This window comes from Rhinopithecus roxellana, chromosome 14 (assembly GCF_007565055.1).
Source record: "Rhinopithecus roxellana isolate Shanxi Qingling chromosome 14, ASM756505v1, whole genome shotgun sequence".
In the NCBI taxonomy this organism is placed as follows: Eukaryota; Metazoa; Chordata; class Mammalia; order Primates; family Cercopithecidae; genus Rhinopithecus; species Rhinopithecus roxellana.
In genome coordinates this window covers 57,605,487-57,622,599 of record NC_044562.1, presented here as the reverse complement: position 1 = coordinate 57,622,599, position 17,113 = coordinate 57,605,487, and the positions used below count along the sequence as shown (strand labels likewise).

Here is a 17,113-nt window from a genome sequence, read left to right as displayed (position 1 = left end):
AACAAGTGTGTCTCCAGGGCAGCCTGGGACCTGCGTCCTAGCTGGAGGGCCCAGCCCCTTTTGAGTGACAGGGGCAGGGGCCTACATTCAGCCCCTGCCTCACAACTCCCAGGCCAGTGCATGCCTTTGTCGCGGCTGTGCGTGGCTCCTCCTCAGAAGGGATATGGTGAGTGGGCTGGAAGGGAGCCCAGGGCATCTGGGGAAGCCGCAAGCACCTTGGATGACCACAGCTCACTCACACACACCCCTTCCCTTCTCCAAGCACAGCTGAGTGTGAGGGGCACCTCCCATGCCACAGGGGCAGGGACAGGGGCAGAGGGCAGCCCCAGACCAGCCCCTTCCTCCTGCCTGCTCTGCAGCCCCCAGGGATGGCGCTGACAGACGCTGGCACCAGGGAGGACACCACCCTCGGGTGCTCAGGAACAGACCGCCCCCGGCGCGCCTGCCGGAGCTGCGCCTGCTGAATGACCACAGCGTCCCCGAGACCCCCACCCAGCCCCCCAGGTACATGCCCCACCTGTCGACCCCATCACCCAAGGCGGCGCTCGGCCCGCGGTGACCCTTCCACCCTCTCCGCAGGTTCTCAGAGCTTGTGGACGGCAGAGGAAGAGTGAGCGCCAGGTTCGGCAGCTCACCCAGCAAAGCAGCCACCGTGAGATCGCGTGAGTGCTGGGGCCTCCCCACCCACCTCAGTGGCCAACCCTCGTCCTCACTGCCACTGTCACCAGCCCCTGTCCCCTACATGATGAGCCCGCCCCCACTGCCCAGCGCAGTCTCCAGCCAGGGACGCATGCATCTCCATGGCGGGAGGGCGGCTCGTAAGGGCCTCACGTCAGTGTGTGGGCTGGAGGCACAGGCTGCTGGCAGGGCACACAAGAGAAGATAAACATTTTAGAAGCAGGTCTGAGACGTTACAGCAGCTTTGTTTGCCAAAGTAGGGCTCTGAGCTTTGTTTTAGTAAGCCACGGGCAGGAGGCCATGAGGGTCTAACCTGCCACTCAGAGCGTGGTCCAGCAAATCCTCCGCCACTGTCCTGGCAAGATCTTCCTGGCGGCAGCAAGGCCGATGCGGGGCCCAGGTGCCTTGGCCCCTTCCCACCCGCTTTACTGGGTGAGGGCTGCTCCGGGAATCTGCCTGCGATTCTGACACAGAAGCCCTGAGACATGCTGGCAGGAGTGAGGCAGGCACCACCCTGCCCTAGAGGGCACCTCTCTGGCCCTTGCCTCTCACCTGGAAGGCTCATCCTCCTGGAATCCCCCAGCAGAGCCGAGCCACCAGTTTAATGAATATGTTCTGAGCAAAACTCCCCAGGCAGGGGAGGCAGGGGAACGCAGCAGGGAGAGTGGCAAGGAGGGACCAGAGCCCTGGGGGTCGCTGCCGCATGGTGAGCTGGGGAGAGAGCCCCCGGCAGGGTGTCTGGGGAGAGGGCAGGCAGCTGCCCGGGATGCCCAGTGGTGGGCAGGTGACATGTGGAGTACAGAGCGGGGCTGGGATGCCCAGGTGGGCAGGTGAGATGTGGAGTACAGAGCGGGGGCCCGGGATGCCCGGTGGTGGGCAGGTGAGATGTGGAGTACAGAGCGGGGCCGGGATGCCCAGTGGTGGGCAGGTGAGATCTGGAGTACAGAGCGGGGCCAGGATGCCCAGTGGTGGGCAGGTGAGATGTGGAGTACAGAGCGGGGGCCCGGGATGCCCGGTGGTGGGCAGGTGAGATCTGGAGTACAGAGCGGGGCCAGGATGTCCAGGTGGGCAGTTGAGATGTGGAGTACAGAGCGGGGGCCTGGGATGCCCGGTGGTGGGCAGGTGAGATCTGGAGTACAGAGCGGGGCCGGGATGCCCAGTGGTGGGCAGGTGAGATCTGGAGTACAGAGCGGGGCCGGGATGCCCAGGTGGGCAGGTGAGATGTGGAGTACAGAGCGGGGCCGGGATGCCCAGTGGTGGGCAGGTGAGATCTGGAGTACAGAGCGGGGCCAGGATGCCCAGTGGTGGGCAGGTGAGATGTGGAGTACAGAGCGGGGGCCCGGGATGCCCGGTGGTGGGCAGGTGAGATCTGGAGTACAGAGCGGGGCCAGGATGTCCAGGTGGGCAGTTGAGATGTGGAGTACAGAGCGGGGGCCTGGGATGCCCGGTGGTGGGCAGGTGAGATCTGGAGTACAGAGCGGGGCCGGGATGCCCAGTGGTGGGCAGGTGAGATCTGGAGTACAGAGCGGGGCCGGGATGCCCAGGTGGGCAGGTGAGATGTGGAGTACAGAGCGGGGCCGGGATGCCCAGTGGTGGGCAGGTGAGATCTGGAGTACAGAGCAGGGCCGTTGTACTTACAGGTATGGAAACAGATATCAAATGCCCACGGTGCCGTTGAGAACCCTGCATAGAAGTGATGCAGTTGGGGGCAAGGGCATGAGGAAGGTCAGCAGAGGTTGAGGGCAGATCAGAGAGAGCAGGGGGTGCCGTAGCCCTCCAAGAAGCAGGGGGTGGAAGGAGAGGAATGCAGAATTTGACCCTAAGAAGAAAGCAACCGCATCAGCCCTGAGGATGGGGCCGCTTGGCAGCTCACTGGTGGCTGCCCCTGTAGCAGCTCTGAGGGGCCCTGCACGTGGAAAGCCCAGCCCCTCCAGAGGGTCAGCAGGAGCGCAAGGGCCAGCCCTTCAGGGGAGGCAGTGCTGGGGCCGACAGGCGCCGGGCGACGCAGGGAGCCTGGTCCCCACCAGGGACATCCGTGCTCCCTAAGGTATAGAAGCACTCAAAAGGGTGGCCCCAGGATCATCCGTGTGCAAAGCAGCTGTGCCATGTGGTCACCGCCTGGCTTCTTCTAGAACCCACAGCCTCAGCGCAGCTCGAGCACACCGAGGAAGCCCCCAAGCAGGTCAGCCTGGCCCTCCAGCTCCCTGAACACGGCAACAAGGACCTCAGGAGTAAGTTGGCAGCGCTGGTGGGGTCTTTGGGACTGACTGCTCTCAGGGGCCTTAGAGGCTGCAGGCAGGAGGGACCATCCACGGTGAGGGACCTGAGGGGAAGCTGAGCACCAGGCACCCCAGTGTGGGAAGATGGGGGGAAGCTACCACCCAAGCAGTGGGACCCCATCAACGGGAACAGGCCACGGGCAGGACCCACCCAAACCACCCAGGGTCTGAGCTGGAGAGACTGGCTTCGCCGCTGCCTCCCCTCCCCTCCCTTCCCCTCCTTTGCCTCCACATGCAACAGAGCCCACCCCAGCCCCTGCCTCTGGGCCCCACACCCCTCACTTCTCCGAAGAGGAGCAGGCGGAGTCAGGAGGGGAAGGGAGCAGCCACTGGACGAGCCCCAGCTCGAGGACCAGCTGGGCCCTGTGGACACTCAGGTTATGCAGGACCTGAACAGTCTCCTAGTCCGGGGCTCTGCCTCGTGAGAATTGAGGCCAGCACGTCTCTGCAGGGCGCCGAGCATCTGCTCAGCACCTGCAGTAAGAGTTCCCGGAAGCTCACGCAGCAGCTCCCCTTTGGGCAGCACTAATGCATGTGTGTTCCTCACCCTGAGTCAGACTCTGCCTTTCTCTGGGTTTTAATCCTTGGGGGCTGTGTCCTCTATGGACAGCTCTCCTAGCACCCGGTGACCTGTTCTCCCCTGAGTCACACCACAGACTCAGATTGGGATCACCCGTCAACCCAACCCCAAAGAAGGCCTAGTACTTGGTAAAGGTGTGAGCCACTGAGCGTGGTCTCAGCAGCAAGGCCTTGCCCTCAGCTTCTCAAGGACATCTGTACATATCAAGGGCACCTGCAGTGCCAGAGGGTGCGTTTGCAAGTGGCAGTTTCGCTGAACCCTAAGTTCACATTCCCCCCTCACCATATGAGGTCCGGACTCGCTGCTAGTCCCTGTGAGCACCAGGAGGACTGGCTTGTGCATCCGACGCAGTGAGTGAAGGATTCTCTTAATTAAGGTGTGGACCTTTAAGGGAACTAAAACAAACCTTTCATCAGATGGTTCGCATTGTGTCACACCCTTTAAATAGCAGGTGTTCATTTCCTAGAACTCAGAACTTAGAGGGGCACGTGTTACTCTCCTGGGTCTCTTTGGCAGGAGAGATTCAAGGTGACCCCCAGGCTGTCCCCAAGGTCACTGCACTCATGTGGTGTTTGCCGGCATGAGATGCTCATGCCCTGGTGGGTGCAAAATGATTTCAAGTGATAACATGAAAAGTCGAATCTTTAATGGCCCCTCGATGTGCAAAGCTAGTCATGATCTTTGGTTCATGTTGCACTCTCACACTAGCTACCTTTTATTTAATTAGTCTTTGAATATTGGCTTTAAATCAAGAACCCGACCTATACACTTGAATGTGAACAACACCGTCTATCTTTTTTGCCGTCATACTCCCTGTTCTCTCCCCTCAGTTAACCATGATCCTGAACTTTGTGCTTAGAATTCCTTTGTTTTCTTCAGAGTGGAAGGTGGGGAGAGTGATTTTGTCGGACATATACGTGTGGCAGAACAATAAGTGAGTTTTCTTTGCGAGATAATTATCTTGCCGTGTGTGATCGTTAGACCTGTGTTTTCACTCCGCATTCTCGGACGGAGGTTGGCCCATGCAGTCTGGGCGGCTGTGGCTTGTTCACACCCACTGTTGAGCACAGAGTCCACTGAGTGAATTGACCCGCTTTTCTCCCCTCTCTGTGCAGAGAACATGTAGGTTGTGTTTGGTATGAGCGGTGCTGCAGTGGATGTTCCTGTACAGGTTTTCCAGTACGTGTGTGAGAGAGTAGAAATGCCGGATCTAGGATGGGGATGTGTGAACGCCCGAATTACACGAGAACACGAAGTCATTTTCTAAGAGGCGATAGCAGTCTGCTCTCCCTCCAGCAGTGATGAAGATAAGCAGTAAATCCAGTCTCTCTAGAACTAGGTTTTGCCAGGTTTGCAGATCCTGCAGGCAGAACGGGTGTGACGCAACCCCTGGGATCTGGGTTTGCACCTCCTGAGCACTGATGTGACTGAGCCTGTCTTCATGGGCATCCACCAAAGGTGTTTGCTTGTGTGAAATGCCTGATCACACCTTTTGACTTTTTGTTGGGTTATTTGTACTCTTCGCTTCCGTGAAATGCCTGGTCACACCTTTTGACTTTTTGTTGGGTTATTTGTACTCTTCGCTTCCGTGAAATGCCTGGTCACGCCTTTTGACTTTTTGTTGGGTTATTTGTACTCTTCGCTTCCGTGAAATGCCTGGTCACGCCTTTTGACTTTTTGTTGGGTTATTTGTACTCTTCGCTTCCGTGAAATGCCTGGTCACGCCTTTTGACTTTTTGTTGGGTTATTTGTACTCTTCGCTTCCGTGAAATGCCTGGTCACGCCTTTTGACTTTTTGTTGGGTTATTTGTACTCTTCGCTTCCGTGAAATGCCTGGTCACGCCTGTTGACTTTTTGTTGGGTTATTTGTACTCTTCGCTTCCGTGAAATGCCTGGTCACGCCTCTTGACTTTTTGTTGGGTTATTTGTACTCTTCGCTTCCGTGAAATGCCTGGTCACGCCTTTTGACTTTTTGTTGGGTTATTTGTACTCTTCGCTTCCGTGAAATGCCTGGTCACGCCTTTTGACTTTTTGTTGGGTTATTTGTACTCTTCGCTTCCGTGAAATGCCTGGTCACGCCTTTTGACTTTTTGTTGGGTTATTTGTACTCTTCGCTTCCGTGAAATGCCTGGTCACGCCTTTTGACTTTTTGTTGGGTTATTTGTACTCTTCGCTTCCGTGAAATGCCTGGTCACGCCTGTTGACTTTTTGTTGGGTTATTTGTACTCTTCGCTTCCGTGAAATGCCTGGTCACGCCTGTTGACTTTTTGTTGGGTTATTTGTACTCTTCGCTTCCGTGAAAGGCCTGGTCACGCCTTTTGACTTTTTGTTGGGTTATTTGTACTCTTCTTATTCATCTGTCAAAATTCTTATATGTTTTGATACTGATTCTTTGTCAGTTCTGTGTTCTGCAGTTATCTTCTTCCAGCCTCTGGCTTGTCCTTCCCTATTCTTGGTGGTATTTCTTAATAGAGAAAAGTTCATAATCAAATTTATCGAGCATTAGTGGTTAACAACTTGGGGGCCTTCTTTAAAAAGTATCCTTCCCCACACCAAAGTTAGAAGGTTATTCATGTATATTTTTTTCTCAAAGATTTAAAGTTTTGCTTTTGACATGTAAGTCATTAATCTATCTGAAGTAGACTGTCTGTGTGAGAGAAACTGGGCTGCAATTTCATTTTTCATGCATATGGGTAAACTGTATTTTTCATCTCTTCATGCTAAAAAGTCCCTTTTTCCCCCACTGTCAGTATCAAAATTACACATATAAAAGTAGAATTCTGGCTGTGTCAATTTGATACATCTATGCCATTACTGCCCTGTACTCACTCTAACTTTGTAAGTCCTGGAACTGATTGGGAAAGTTCCTGTTCTTTACTCTTCATTTTCAGAAGTATCATTGCTACCCTTGGCCTTTTTTCTTCCACATATACACCTTCAAATCTTCCAGTCACACTCAATGGAAAAAGCCTTTGAGATAATGACTGAGTGTGCATTGAATCCATTGACCATTTTTGTGAAAACTGACATCTTTTTTTTTTTTTTTTTTTTGAGACGGAGTCTCGCTCTGCCGCCCGGGCTGGAGTGCAGTGGCCGGATCTCAGCTCACTGCAAGCTCCGCCTCCCGGGTTTACGCCATTCTCCTGCCTCAGCCTCCCGAGTAGCTGGGACTACAGGCGCCCGCCACCTCGCCCGGCTAGCTTTTTGTATTTTTTAGTAGAGACGGGGTTTCACCGTGTTAGCCAGGATGGTCTCGATCTCCTGACCTCGTGATCCGTCCGTCTCGGCCTCCCAAAGTGCTGGGATTACAGGCTTGAGCCACCGCGCCCGGCCAAATAGTTACTTTTCCTGATTGTTTATTACTGGAGTATAGATATTTATTTGACCTTTGCATATTGACCTTATAGCCAACCATCTTGCCAAACTCTCCTATTCTTGTCTTCCATTCTTTGGGGTTTTCTATATATATAATCATATCCTTTTAAAGGTTAATTGTTTGCCTTTTAAAACTCAGACCTGCTCACACCTGTAATCCCAGCACTTTGAGAGGCCTAGGCAGACGAATCACTTGAGGCCAGGAAGGAGTTTGAGACTAGCCTGGCCAACATGACAAAACCTGTTTCTACTAAAAATACAAAAATTAGCCGGGCATGGTGGCACATGCCTGTAATCCCAGCTACTCAGGAGGTTGAGGCATAAGAATCGCTTGAACCTGGGAGGCAGAGGTTTCAGTGAACTGTGATCACGCCACTGCACTCCAGCCTGGGTGGCAGAACAAGACCCTTTCTCAAACATATAAAAGTAAATTAAAACCCAGACCTACAACTCAGCTGATATTTGTATAAAGTAGCAGCCAGTTCTTTTTCTTATGCAGACTCGTCATCTCCCCACAACTCTGCAGTGCCAGCTGTGCTGTCAGTCTGGTGTTCACGTATGCACGGGTCCATTTCTGGGTTCACTCCTCTGTTCTGTTGTTTTACCTTCTTTGAGCCAATAGCAACTACTTTAATGATGGCAGCTTTGGTGCTACTTGCTATGCTTTGGGGCCCGGAGTCCTCCCAACGTGACCGTTAAGAGTGTCTCACCTGTTCTCAGTCCTTTGCTTGCCTATGAAAGTTTAGGATCAGCTTGTCAAGTTCCACAAAGCACTTGTTGGGACTTTAAATGACCAAACCTCTGAGGCCCTGTGTGCCTGTAAAAATTCTTGTTAGCCCTCACATCTGAAGGACAGTTTGGATGGATCTAAAATTCTGGGTTTGAATTCCCTTCTTGTTCATTTCTTCAAATATTAGTCCATTGTCATCTGTGTCCAGTATCACTATCACCGTTGATAACTGTTATTTCCAGGTAGGATAATCTCATTCTACCTGGAAACTGTTAGACTTTATTTTTCTCAAGAAAAGGAGGATTCCCCAGGGAGTCCCATGTATCCCCTAAGCACAGTTAACACTCCTGATTGGTGTTTCCTCACCAAGCAACTATCCAAGTCAGGGCTGCACCTCAAGCCCGAGGGAGAATCTCATGGAGAGGAGGCAGGTTCTCGAGATTGTAGCTGGTCATCCTAGAGGTTTGGAGGGGCAGAAGCAAAGGAGTGTGTGCTGAAACTAGTCAGATTATTCCTGTTTTCCCCAACTTCTCGCCCCTGCAGGGCTCTTGGACTAGCTTGGCTTTATCCCCCTAGATAGCTGCACCAGTGGTTTGGGTGGCCGCCACCCAGAAAGACAGGCAGTTGCCTTCCCCATATGATACCAGGCAAGGGCAGAGCGTAAGCTGCTTTGCTCTGTAATTTATCCTCAGGGTGCAGCCACATCCCTGTTCCCCAACCCATTCAAAGCAGCCTTCTCTCTGTTTTTATTTATGTGTGAGTGTGTGACCATAATCCCAGGATTTAGTGGTGATGTCTGCACGGGACAAGGCTGCGGTGGCAGCTCTCTGGTGACCTCCCATCCTGTGGCTGCATGAGCTGCAGGCATGGGGCCCAGCAGCCCAAGAATGGTGCAAGTGTCTGTCACAGTCTCTGTAGCCACAGCTGTCCCACACATGGCAGGTAAGCACTGATGATACTACCTGTGGATTCTAAACACCCCTGCACATAGCCATATTCTGTAGGGTTGCTGTTAAGATGTCCCTGGACTGTTGTGTTCCCTGTCTAAAATTCATGTAGAATTGCAAGGGACCCAGAATAACAAAACAATTCTGAAAAAGAAGAAAAAAGTAGGAGGATTCACACCTCCTAATGTCAGAAGTTGCTACAAAGCAATGGCGATGGACCCGGTGTGGTAATGGATCGAGGATAGGCATTTAGATCCGTGGAAAAGAACTGAGAGTCCAGGGCCGGGCGCGGTGCCTCACACCTGTAATCCCAGCACTTTGGGAGGCCAAGACCGGCAGATCACGAGGTCAAGAGATTGAGACCATGGTGAAACCTCGTCTCTACTAAAAATACAAAAAATTAGGCATGGTGGCAGCGCCTGTAGTCCCAGCTACACAGGAGGCTGAGGCAGGAGAATGGCGTGAACCCAGGAGGTGAAGGTTGCAGTGAGCCGAGATCGCGCCGCTGCACTCCAGCCTGGGTGACAGAGCGAGACTCCATCTCAAAAAAAAAAAAAAAAAAAAAGAAAAGAAAAAAAGAATTGAGAGTCCAGAAATAAACCACACATCGGTGGCCAACTGACTTCGACAAGGGGACCGAGACCATTCAATGTGGAAAGAATAGTCTTCTCAGCAAATAGTGCTGGGACAGCTGGATATCCACATGCAAAAGAATGAGGCTGGACCCCTCATACCATATACCTCATAACACAAATTAACACAAATTGACCAACAACCTAAATGTTAGGAGCTAAAACCAAAACTCTTAGAAGGAAACACAGGAGTAAATCTTCATGACCTTGGATCATAGGGGTCCTTAGGCTTAACAATAACGGTATAAGCAACAACAAAAATCTGGATATAAACTGCTCTTCATCAAAACTTAAAACTTCTGTGCCTCAAAGGAAGTGACATGACAGCCTGCGAGGGAAGGAAATGTGCAAATCACACCTGATCAGAGACCCGCATCCAAAATAAAGAGCTCTGACAACTGAATAATAAAAAGACCACCCAATTTAAACACAGGCAAATCATACCTGATAAGAAACCTGTATCTAAAAGAGCTCTGACAACTGAACAATAAAAAGACAAACAACCCAATTCAAACATGGGCAAAGGACCTAAACAGACATTTCTGCAAGGAAGATATGCAAATGGCCAGTAAGCCCACTGAAAAGATCATTGACATCATTAGTCTGCAGGGAAATGCAAATCAAAACCACTAGGATGGCGGGAATTAAAAAGTCAGATAAGGCCGGGCGCGGTGGCTCAAGCCTGTAATCCCAGCACTTTGGGAGGCCGAGACGGGCGGATCACGAGGTCAGGAGATCGAGACCATCCTGGCTAACACGGTGAAACCCCGTCTCTACTAAAAAATACAAAAAACTAGCCGGGCGACGTGGCAGGCGCCTATAGTCCCAGCTACTCGGGAGGCTGAGGCAGGAGAATGGCGTAAACCCGGGAGGCGGAACTTGCAGTGAGCTGAGATCCGGCCACTGCACTCCAGCCTGGGCGGCAGAGCGAGACTCCGTCTCAAAAAAAAAAAAAGTCAGATAATAATAAGCATTGGTGAGGATGTGGAGAGATCAGAACTGTCTACACTGCTGGTGGGACTGTGACGTGTGCAGCTGCTTTTGGGGAAGAAAAAAACAAACAGTCTGGCAATTCCTTAAAGGATTAAACCAATAGTTACCATATGTCCCAGTAATTCCACTCCTAGGTATATACCCAAGAGAAATGAAAACCGATGTCCACACGAGGTCTTGTACACAAATGTTCATAGCAGCATAGCACAAAAGCCAGAAAGTGGAAACCACCAAAGTGTCAATCAACTAACGAAAGGATAAATGGCCAGGCGCGGTGGCTCACGCCTGTATTCCCAGCACTTTGGGAGGCCGAGGTGGGCAGATCACCAGGTCAGGACTTCGAGACCAGTCTGGCCAACACAGTGAAACCTCGTCTCTACTAAAAATACAAAAATTAGCTGGGCATGGTGGCGTACACCTGTAATCCCATCTACTCAGGAGGCTGAGGCAGGAGAATCGCTTGAACTGGGAGGCGGAGGTTGCACTGAGCCAAGATCATGCCACTGCACTCCAGCCTGGGAGACAGAACTAGACTCCATCTCAAAAAAAAAAAAAGGAAAGAAAGGATAAGCAAAACGTGGTATATCCACTCAGTGGAACATGATTCAACCATAAAACAAGGAAGGAAGTACTGCTGCATGCCACAACATGCATGAATCTTGAAAACATTATGCTAAGTGGAGGAAGCCAGACACAAAAAACTCTATGTGCTATGATTCCATTCATACGAAAGTCCAGAAGAGGGAGATCTCTAGTGACAGAAAGTACATTAGTGGTTGCTCAGGATGGGAGGGTGGAGGGGATGGGGAAGGCAGTAACAGCCAAAGGGTACAAGGTTTCTTTCTGAGGTCATGAAAATGTTTTAAAATTGTGCTGATGGATAACTGTATCTATGAATATGCTTAAAAACAATAAATTGTACACTTTGGGTGAGTTTTGTGTTACATGAATTATATCTCAAAAAAGCTGGTTTAAAAAAGTTACGTGCAGGCCAGGCGCAGTGGCTCACGCCTGTAATCCCAGCACTTTGGGTGGCTGAGGCAGGTGGATCACTTGAGGTCAGGAGTTCGAGACCAGCCTGGCCAATATAGGGAAACCCTGTCTCTACTAAAAATACAAAAATTAGCCAGGCGAGGTGGCGGGCAGCTGTAATCCCAGCTACTCAGGAGGCTGAGGCAGGAGAATTGCTTGAACCCAGGAGGCGGAGGCTGCAGTGAGCTGAGATCGCACCACTGCACTCCAGCCTGGGCGACAGGGTAAGACTCTCAAAAAAAAAAAAAAGTAATGTGCAGAATAATGTTTTCAGTATGTTATCTTTTGTGTAGGAAAATGGAGAAGGGAAATACAAATTTTGTCCTCATTTTAATAAAGAAATGAAACTAATAAGATGGTTCACTAAAGGAGGAGGGAAAGAACCGCACAGTGGGACTGGAGATCGGCTAGGCTTCTCTGAATGAACCTTGTTTTGTAGTTTTGACTTTAGAACCAAAAAAAGTTTTTAAAAACATTAAAAAGAAAAGGCAACACTAAAAACGGAAAACATACTGAAATCAGTAAACCTCGCTATCATGTTGATGTATAACCACACAGGAAAAAAATACCATTGCAAGCGATTTTAATAAGAGTGGTCTGTTCACCCCTAGTGGAATATGGTCTAAGGATAAAAAGCATTGCCAAGAAATTTTAGGCTATACTCAGTGATCTTAATGTTAGTAGTAATACTTGCATTGTTATTTTGAAATGATGACATGGATGTGGCAGGATAAAGAAAATAATCGCTAACGCTACCAAGATTTTCAGTGTAAAGAATTAAAAATACAAAATGAAAGAAGTTAAAAATCTTGTTTGTTTTGGCCGGGCACAGTGGCTCACGTCTGTAATCCGGCACTTTGGGAGGCCGAGACGGGCGGATGACTTGAGGTCAGGAGTTTGAGACCAGCCTGGACAACACGGTGAAACCCCATCTCTACTAAAAATACACAAATTAGCCAGGCGTGGTGGCGGGTGCCTGTAATCCCAGCCACTTGGGAGGCTGAGGTGGGCGAATTGCTTGAACCCAGGAGGCGGAGGTTGCAGTGAGCCAACATCGTGCTACTGCGCTCCAGCCTGGGCAACAGAGCAAGACTCTATCTCAAAATAAATAAATAAAATCTTGTTTGTCTTTTGATTCTGTTAATTTGACATGGAAATATTAGTATGAACTCATAACATGTTTATTTTTTAAAGAAATCTAATTTTCTAGTTCTGTTCATCAAAAGGCCTGAAGCTGTGACATCCCATAATAGGGAACAGTGTGAGTGCCCAGGCTGTGGACTCTAGATCTCATTCTCGCCAAGAAACCAGTGATCTCTGGAGAAATGGGTGATTCCAAGACTGAAGCAGGATGTGGACAGAATAAGCCCAGGACATGCTGTGTAAAACGCAAGCAAGCTTTCAAAACAGCAGACCATGTCCTGAGGGCGGGGAGCCAACCTGAAGGGCTCCCGCTGTCCAAAGACAGGATAAATCGAGCATCAGGAAAATGACTGACAGCAATGGCCGGAAGCCCATGAAATATACCAGTATCTCTGTGTTCATCATGATGCTCAAAAAAAAAAGCAACCCTAGTGGGCAACTCTCGAGCTTGCTGAGGACCGACTCGGTCTGCAGGCACACAAGTAAAGGAGTAGGATGGCGCCTTCACACTGCTGTGCCTGGGGTGGACCACAGTCCAGGGTGACCACGGGGTAGGTGAGGGAAAGCCTGTCTTCACAGACCACTCTCCAGCTGGTGAGGGCAGGAGCGACAGGGTCAGACGCGGGCCTGTGAGAGGACAGCCCTTGGATCAGGGATCTTGATGTCTTGCTCGAGCCATCAGGTGCAAGGCCGATGGGGACTTTACTCTGGGTTGGTCAAGCTGCCAACACTGGACCAGTGACCAGTCCTCATGTCACTCCAGCGGGACTTGGACACATCACAGGCTGCCTGGGCTGGCTGGGGGTGCACATGCATCCCTGAGAAGCAGCCCTGCAGAGACCATCTGAACCTAAACCCTATCAAGCACCTCTCTCTAATTAGAGTTTACAGGAAACACAGGGGTGGGAACAAGTGAGCAGTAAGTCACATCCAGATGGGGAACTCTACAGGACAGACGACCTTGTTTTTCCCGTGAATAAAGCGGGAGGTTGAAGGAGACTTCAGGTGCCTCACACAAGGCAATGTGCAGGCCCCAAGAGCCCTCATCTGGTTAGACCCGAAATCAGGACATTTTTAAGACGACCAGGAAAATTCGAACATGACCTGGGATTTCTTATGATATTGAGGAATGACTGCTAATTTCTAATAATAATAATTTGTGGTTACGTAAAGTATTAGATCCTGCTGACATGTTCACAGGAGAAATGATACCTGTGAGAAAGGGGACGACAGACAGATACAAATAGATGAAGCAGGACTGGCCAGTTTTGATCAGTGTTGAAGTTGAGTGCATGGTGCTCTTCATGCTTACATGTTGTGGGTTTGAACATTTTCATAATAAAGGGATTTTTTTGAACCCCAAAACTCATTTTAACCATATCAAGAAAGGCAAAAAGATGGCCAGGCGTGATGGCCCACGCCAGTAATCCCAGCACTTTGGGAGGCCAGGGTGGGTGGATTACCTGAGGTCAGGAGTTTGAGACCAGCCTGGCCAACATGCTGAAACCCCATCTCTACTAAAAATACAAAAATTAGCCGGGCGTGGTGGCGGGCACCTGTAAGCCCAGCCACTCAGGAGTCTGAGGCAGGAGAATGACTCGAACCCGGGAGGCGGGGGTTGCAATGAGCAGAGATCGCGCCACTGCACTCCAGCGTGGGCGACAGAGCAAGACTCCGTCTCAAAAACAAAAACAAACAAAAAAAGCAAAAAGACAAGGAAAGTCCCAGAGGACAGGGGCAGAGAAAGAAAACCCAAAGTGAACCCAGCAAGGAAGGAGGAGCAGCCAGCGGGAGAAACCCAGGGCTCGGAACCGGCGGGGGCAGCAAGGCCTGGGGTGGCCGCATGCGTGGGACAAGCACACGGGGAGGCCTGTGAAGAGTAGAAGAGGAGCGTCGCACGGGGTGGGGGTGCTGGATTGGATGGGCGGGGGAGGCCGGGCCTCACTGTTAGACGTGGTAGGATGGGCACAATTCTTACTCTTTTGTGTTTTTCAATGTTAAGTTAAAAATTAAAACAGGAATCTTGACAAAGCTAAAAAATAATAATGAGAAAAATAAGGACAGAGTGAACACTAAGGGTGAAAGGCCAGGCTGACCCCTTCCTGCATCACTGCGGACTGCCCAGCTCTCGTGGCCAGTGTGGCGAGGCCGGGCTGCCCAGCTCTCGTGGCCAGTGTGGCAAGGCCACTGCCCAGCTCCCGTGGCCAGTGTGGCGAGGCCGGGCTGCCCAGCTCTCGTGGCCAGTGTGGCGAGGCCACTGCCCAGCTCCCGTGGCCAGTGTGGCGAGGCCGGGCTGCCCAGCTCCCGTGGCCAGTGTGGCGAGGCCGGGCTGCCCAGCTCCCGTGGCCAGTGTGGCGAGGCCGGGCTGCCCAGCTCCCGTGGCCAGTGTGGCGAGGCCGGGCTGCCCAGCTCCCGTGGCCAGTGTGGCGAGGCCGGGCTGCCCAGCTCCCGTGGCCAGTGTGGCGAGGCCGGGCTGCCCAGCTCCCGTGGCCAGTGTGGCGAGGCCGGGCTGCCCAGCTCCCGTGGCCAGTGTGGCAAGGCCGCTGCCGGGGACGGGGGGCAGCTCTGCACAGAGGGTCCCATTAGAGCACCAGGAGGGGCCTCAGGATCCAAGCAGCAGAAACCCTATTCAGCGGCAAAGCCAGCAAGGGTCGGGGTTGGGGAGGGGCCACAGGCCAGTGGAGGCTCAGCACTGAAGGCCCCGCTCCTCCCTCCCTGTCTTCCTCCTCCTCCTCCTCCTCGTTCGTCTTCCTTCCAGTACTGAGGTCAGGGCCAGGCACGCTGCGGTCTGTCTTCTCACCTCTGCTCTCTCTCAACACCTGAGCTGGGACAGCGCTCTAGGGCCCAGAGGCGTTTGGGAGGCCACCGCAGCACGCCACGGAGGAGTGCACGGCCACCCTGCATCGGGTCAGGTCATCGAGGAAGGGACAGCAACATGTCCATGAGGCAGGCCTGACCTGGGGTCCCAGTGACTAACCTCTCGTGACCTGTTTCCAGAAGTCCCTGGGAACTGTTCAGAAAACCTCTGTCAGAACGGAGGCACCTGTGTGCCGGGCGCGGACGCCCACAGCTGTGACTGCGGGCCAGGGTTCAAAGGCAGACGCTGCGAGCTCGGTAAGTCAGGGCTTGGCCTCAGGGCGCCCCTTACAACAAAGCCTGTGCCTTGGCCTAGGACTGCTGGGCCACAGTTGGGTTTGCCATGGGAGCCTCCAAACCATGAGGTGCCAGACAGGGAGCCTGGTGCACGGGGCTGATCCCTGAGCCTCCGGGAGCTGCGCTGCCGCCCCAAGCACCAGGATGGGAGGTGCTGCCCGTCACAGGGGTCAGAACAGCCACAGCATGCAAGGCTCAGCTGCGGAGGGCTCCCTGACCCAGCCAGAGCAGGTGTCCGGAGAAGGGACTCCCCACCTCCACAATACCGACCTGCCCCAGCCTTAGAGGAAGCCAGCTGCAGACCCCCGAGCCCTCTCCCCCGGCCTTAGAGGAAGCCTAAGGGGTTTCGCTACAGACCCCCGGGCCCTCTCTTCGGGCAGGGCCTCTCGGAGGGGCAGGAGGAGTGTGTCAGGAGCTCCTGGCGAGCCACTGCCCTTCTTTGTTGCAGCCTGTATAAAGGTGTCCCGCCCCTGCACAAGGCTGTTCTCCGAGACAAAGTCTTTTCCAGTCTGGGAGGGAGGCGTCTGTCACCACGTGTAAGTTGATTTCCACGTGTAAGTTGGTTTCTGTCCTCCGCCTTACCACATTTGTAGTGTGTTTGTTTTGTTTTGTTTTGTTTTTGTTTGTTTTTGTTTTTGTTTGAGACAGAGTCTCGCTCTGTCGCCCAGGCTGGAATGCAGTGGTGTGATCTTGGCTCACTGCAAGCTCCACCTCCCGGGTTCACACCATTCTCCTGGCTCAGCCTCCTGAGTAGCTGGGACCACAGGCGCCCGCCACCACACCCAGCTAATTTTTTTATTTTTAGTAGAGATGGGGTTTCACTGTGTTAGCCAGAATGGTCTCGATCTCCTGACCTCATGATCTGCCCCCCTCGGCCTCCCAAAGTGCTGGGATTACAGGTGTTAGCCATTAACTCATGATGTGGCCTCAGGCCCCCCATCTCCGAGACAGGCTGTGGAGGGAGAGCTGCCCAGCCCATCTCTTAGAACCTTTCTTGCTAACACTCTGAGTCTGTGGGTCACGCAATCAATTTAGTCAACAGATAACTTACTAAACACCTGCTGTGAGCTGGGCACTGTTCTAGATACTCAGCACACATCAGCAACAGAGCAGACCAAAGCCCTGCCTTCAGGACCCGTTCATTGCAGAGGGGACAGACAATAGCAGTGAGTGTGTGGTGTGGCAGGTGGTGAGTGCAAAGGGAAAAAGGACGAGATGACAGGATGAGACTAGGAGAGCCTGCGGGGATGGGCAGGGGCTGGTGCAGCAAGAGGGTGCTCACCCTCCTGGAGACGAGAGGGCAAGCCTCCTGGAGAGGGTGATGCTGAACAGACATGGAGGAGGGACATCTGAGGGAAGGACGTTCCAGACAGCCAGAGGACCAGTTACCAAGGCCCCGAGTCAGGAGTGTCCCTGGCATGTTGGGGGAGAAGTGGAGAGTGGTGAGAGGTGAGGGACAGGGAACCTCCAGGGCCATGGAGACCCACAGAAGGACCTGGTGTTTATCCATCATGAAATGGGGAACTACTGAAGGGTTCTGAGCAGAGGAGTGACATGTTCGATGACACTAC

The 17,113-nt window shown here is 52.4% G+C and overlaps 1 protein-coding gene across 7 annotated transcripts in view; it reads left to right on the top strand.

The window, feature by feature from the left end:
* SNED1 (sushi, nidogen and EGF like domains 1) overlaps positions 1 to 17,113 on the top strand; it is an 89,189-nt gene that overhangs the window by 64,146 nt on the left and 7,930 nt on the right. For all 7 annotated transcript variants that reach the window (XR_004053249.1, XM_030916846.1, XM_030916847.1 and 4 more), the window contains 5 exons: positions 360 to 504; positions 580 to 662; positions 2,811 to 2,909; positions 15,387 to 15,503; positions 15,991 to 16,078. Coding sequence is in view for 6 of the 7 variants with exons in the window: in XM_030916846.1 (XP_030772706.1) it covers positions 360 to 504; positions 580 to 662; positions 2,811 to 2,909; positions 15,387 to 15,503; positions 15,991 to 16,078 (532 nt within the window). In the remaining variant the exon portion in view is untranslated. The remainder of the gene's footprint in view (positions 1 to 359; positions 505 to 579; positions 663 to 2,810; positions 2,910 to 15,386; positions 15,504 to 15,990; positions 16,079 to 17,113) is intronic.